Consider the following 4,899-nt stretch of genomic DNA (forward strand, 5'->3'; position numbering starts at 1 on the left):
GGAATATGTAACCAGTCACAGTCGTCTCAATCACAAATTTGGTTAGAAAACATACTAATGAACGCCATGAAGCTAATTTTGTTGCAAATAATGGCTCGAATTGCGTAAAACAGGTTTTGAAAAACCATATTATGCGGACCTTCAACACGCAAATGCCCTAGGATATCCCTGTGCTGACGTCACCGCGAGATTGCCAGAACTAGTCCCGACTAGGTTCTGTTCCGACCTTAGCAGCGCTGTCGACCGTGGCCGCACGTGCGGGGTGCGCTGTGCCGGCGTCCGTATGTGACGTTTTCGCCGTTTCTGACATCAGAGTAGCTGGGTAGGTAGAAAATACATGCTGTTGCTGGAGGATACTGGCTTTCAGTGGCACCATGGGTCGTCTAGGCCCAGTGCCCGCTACCCTGTTATCATGGTTCCTTGTGTAACTTGTCGGCAGCTGGTACCTAGTGAATCATGTCCCACTGGATCATGCATCAATCCCGCATTATCGGGAGCTGCAAGGTCTTATGACCCTTCTCCGTATGTATTGCACATGGGGATAATCTGAAATTATGTAGAGTGGATATTTAATGGACATGTATCACAGTTGGCGCAGGTCCTCTACAGTAGCTACAGAGTCCATGATGTATTTTCAGATTAAACATCGGACCATTACTACATCATGCTGGCATCAATAGACCACTAGGTACACATAATTTTACCCAGCCCTGTCATCACTTTAAATGAAAAACCATGAGACAGCATGCAATACTTCCATAACTGCCTAACCATGAGCATTAATCTGTTATGAACAAATTCATAAAGTTACGAATGAAATGTTTGGGTTAAACATGAGCCATATGCCCTGTTAAATTTGTGTTGGTATGGTACCAAACAGTATCTAATGATGATGTAATGATAATTATTAGCTCAAGGTTTTTATGCTGGGTCAATAACCTTCAATATGCTTACATGTTCTTGCTGATTAATGTTGATATTGGTGGTACTTGGTATAATCAGTGCTCTTTCCAGTGTGTCGAAGGTTGTTGATCAGGATAAGAACTTTGAACTTACAATTCCAAAAAAGAGAAGGCGTGTGCCATTCTTATTTTGGGTGGAAGCAGTTGATTATGAGGTTTTAGACTGATTGTGTTTGGACCTAGAACAAGTGTCTTGAAATGATAAGTTTATTTTTCATATTGATTCTCATTTTTATTTCACAGCACATAGCATGACCATGCATCTATAGTATGACATGCCTGTATGTCCTTTTGCAGGTCAAACATGTCCAACCATGATGTGCTGGTGGCACCGGAGTTCCACCCGGTGTCTCTGAAGCTGCTGGTGTCGGCGGAGCTAGCTGGCCGGCCATTGACCGTGCGGTGTCCCGAGGGACCATCAGACCCCATATGGCACCACTCGCTGGGCGGCCTTCCCGTACTACAAACGGGCGGCGGCGGCGTGCTGTTCTCGCCGTCGGCGGCGGCGCGCTGCCTGCTCTCGGCCGACGGAGACGCTGAGCTGGAGACGTGGCTGCGCTGGGACGGCCTGGTGCTGCAGCCGTTGGCGCTGCGCCGGCTGCAGGCGGCGCTGGCCGGCCGGGCCGACGCTGCCGCCAGCGCCGCCCTGGCCGCCGCGCTCGAGAAGCTGTCGGCGGCCGGCCGCCTGCCTGCCGCCGCCGAGGCCGTCGTCTGGGCGTCGCTGCAGCCGCTGCTGGCGCTGGACGGCGGCCGGCACCTGGCGGCGCCGCCGCCGCTGGCCGCACGGCTGGCCGAGGCGGCGGCGGCGGCGCACTGCCGCGCCGCGCTGCGCCGCCTGTATGGCGACAGCCCGGTGGAAGTGTGCCGCGCCGCCGCGCTCGCCACCGTCCTGCCCGCTGTCGGCTTGGAGGGGCCCGACGGCTGCCCGGCCGGCCGGCCGTCGGCGCCCGCCGCCAGCGAACCGGAGTCCCCGACGGAGCGGGAGGAGGAGGCCATCTCCACAGACGACTTGGACGCAGCGGTGGCGGCGTACCTGGCCGGGCTGGCCTCGGCACCGCAGCGGCGCACGCTCCCCAAACCCGTCCTGCCCGAGGAGGGCCGCCGGAACGTGCTGATCACGTCGGCGCTGCCGTACGTCAACAACGTACCACACCTAGGCAACATCATCGGCTGCGTGCTGTCAGCGGATGTGTTCGCGCGCTTCTGCCGGCTGCGCGGCTGCACTACGCTGTACGTGTGCGGCACGGATGAGTACGGCACGGCCACCGAGACCAAGGCGATAGAGGAGGGCGTCACGCCGCGACAGATCTGCGACAAGTACTTCCAGCTGCACCGCGAGGTGTACGAATGGTTCAACATTAGCTTCGACCACTTCGGCCGCACGACGACGGCGCACCAGACGGAGGTCGCGCAGGACATGTTCACCGTCATTCATGAGAACGGCTTCACGCTGGAAGACACCATGGAGCAGCTGTACTGCGGCAAGTGCGACCGCTTCCTCGCTGACCGCTTTGTCGAGGGCACGTGTCCGCTTTGCGGCTACGAGGACGCGCGCGGCGACCAGTGCGACAAGTGCGGGAAACTCATCAACGCCGTGGAGCTGATGAAGCCGCGCTGCAAGCTGTGCACCTCGTCGCCGGAGGTACGCACCAGCCGCCACATATTCCTCGACCTGCCCAAGGTGGAGGCGCCGCTGCGCGCGTGGTTCAAGCAGTCCTCTCCGCAGTGGACGGCCAACGCAGCGCGTCATCGGCAACAGCTGGCTGCGAGACGGCCTGAAGCCGCGCTGCATCACGCGCGACCTGCGCTGGGGCACGCCCGTGCCGCTGCCCGGCTATGAGAACAAGGTGTTCTACGTGTGGTTCGACGCCCCGATCGGCTACATCAGCATCACGGCTGGCTACACGCCCGAGTGGCGGCGCTGGTGGCTGGCGCCGAAGACGGTCGACTATTACGAGTTCATGGCCAAGGACAACGTGCCGTTCCACTCGGTCGTGTTCCCCGCCTGCCAGCTGGCCACCGGCCGCGCCTACACGATGGTCACGCACCTGATGGCCACCGAGTACCTCAACTACGAGGACGGCAAGTTCAGCAAGTCGCGCGGCGTGGGCGTGTTCGGCACGGACGCGCGCGACACGGGCATCCCCAGCGACATCTGGCGCTTCTACCTGCTGTACGTGCGGCCCGAGAACCAGGACTCGGCGTTCTCCTGGGCCGACCTCATGACCAAGAACAACTCGGAGCTGCTCAACAACCTGGGCAACTTCGTCAACCGCTGCCTGTCGTTCTGCCAGCGCTGCTTCGGCGGCGTGCTGCCCGAGCTTGAGATGGGACCAGATGAGCGCCAGCTGATTGGCCAGGTGGCGCGCGAGCTGCGACGCTACCTGGCACTGCTCGAGGAAGTCAAGCTGCGCGACGCCATCCGCCACATCTTCAACATCTCGCGCCGCGGCAACCAGTACATGCAGGCCAGCCAGCCGTGGGTGCTGGTCAAGGGCTCGCCGGAGGAGCGCCGCCGCGCCGGCTCTGTCATCGCCCTCTCGGCCAACATCAGCTGCCTGCTGTCGGTCATGCTGCAGCCCTACATGCCGGAGACGTCGGCCACCATCCAGCGGCAGCTGTGCGCGCCCGACGCGGTCAACGTGCTGGGCGACGCGTTCGCGTGCGCGCTGCCCGCCGGCCACCGCATCGGCACGCCAGCGCCGCTCTTCGAGAAGATCGCGCCGGAGCGGATTGAAGAGCTGCGCAAACGGTTCCAGGGCGCACAGGGGACGCCGGCGGCGGCGGCGGTCGGCGCCGGTGCGGGCGACGTGGCCGCGCTGGAGCAGGAGGTGGCCAGGCTCGGCGACGTGGTCCGCAAACTAAAGGCGGCCAAGGCGCCCCAGGCCGAAGTGCAGGCGCAGGTGAAGCTCCTGCTGGAGGGGAAGCAGAAGCTGACGGCGGCCTCGGCGGCGGCGGCGCCGACCTCCGCCGGTGCTGGCGCTCCAGACCCGGCCGAGGTGGCTCGACTCACGGCAGCCGTGGCCGCTCAGGGCGACCTGGTGCGAAAGCTGAAGAGCTCCGGCGCCGACAAGCAGCAGGTCACGACCCAGGTGGGCGTGCTGCTCGACCTCAAGAAGCAGCTCGCCGCCGCCGGCGGCCAGAGCGCGGCGGAGGCGGCGCCAAAGTCCGGCAAGAAGGGTAAAAACAAGTGAGTCCGCGCGAAACTAGGGCTTTTATGGGGTGTTGATCATGGTGGGAGGGCTTCAGTTTCATTGCAAGCTTCAGCTTCAGCTTCAGCCTCAGTTCAGTTCTGGCTGGTCATCGGACCAGGCGGGTGATAGTTCAGCATAGTACGGTACCGTGCTGTCATAATGTGTCGGGGTCGCACCGGACGTGATGCGGTCGGTTGTGAATATGGCGTTGTGAGGTCTGCTTTTGTACTTTAATGGGATTAAAGTACAAAAGTGCTTAAACTAAACTCCAGTGAGTGGGCTAGTCGAAAATCCTCTCGATAATGTTAGATTTATTGGACCAACGTTGTTGTGCTTCGGCTTTTAGATGTGGTTCATTGCCATCGGACCAAATACACTCGACGGCCTCCGGTGCACCGTGTTATATTCCAGATGACTGGGCGGAATGAGAGAAGATGGCCAACCGAGCACGTACCGTGCCTCACTTTGTTTTCTGATAGCAGTGGTCCTTGAGTTTTCGTGCAGCAATACCATACATTTATAGACGCTACAATGCCGCTTTCGTAGTGGAATTGAAGAGGGTTGTGGGCGAATGCGCTCGATCTAGAGGTTACCAGCGCGCGCTGTCGTCGAACTCTATAACGCCGTACGATACTAAGCTGGCGCCTGAACGTTGCTGTGCGCCGAAGGGTTTGCGATGCTCCGCAGGGATCTGCTGATTGACGATTTCGCGCATGAAGGTGTCCATGCAGTTCAACCAGGCG

At 59.7% G+C, this 4,899-nt stretch overlaps 1 protein-coding gene across 1 annotated transcript; it reads left to right on the forward strand.

Annotated features, from left to right (window-relative positions):
• The first annotated feature begins 272 nt into the window (after positions 1 to 272).
• On the forward strand, positions 273 to 4,548 carry LOC119094340 (methionine--tRNA ligase, cytoplasmic-like). Its single transcript, XM_037217408.1, is given in 4 exon segments — positions 273 to 322; positions 1,260 to 1,569; positions 1,780 to 2,703; positions 2,705 to 4,548. Coding segments are annotated over 3 exon segments (2,679 nt in total). The 5' UTR covers positions 273 to 322; positions 1,260 to 1,266; the 3' UTR covers positions 4,157 to 4,548.
• Positions 4,549 to 4,899: the final 351 nt, after the last annotated feature.

The sequence above is a fragment of the Pollicipes pollicipes genome, unplaced genomic scaffold (genome assembly GCF_011947565.3).
Source record: "Pollicipes pollicipes isolate AB1234 unplaced genomic scaffold, Ppol_2.1 Scaffold_4002;HRSCAF=4701_pilon_pilon_pilon, whole genome shotgun sequence".
NCBI lineage: Eukaryota > Metazoa > Arthropoda > Thecostraca > Pollicipedomorpha > Pollicipedidae > Pollicipes > Pollicipes pollicipes.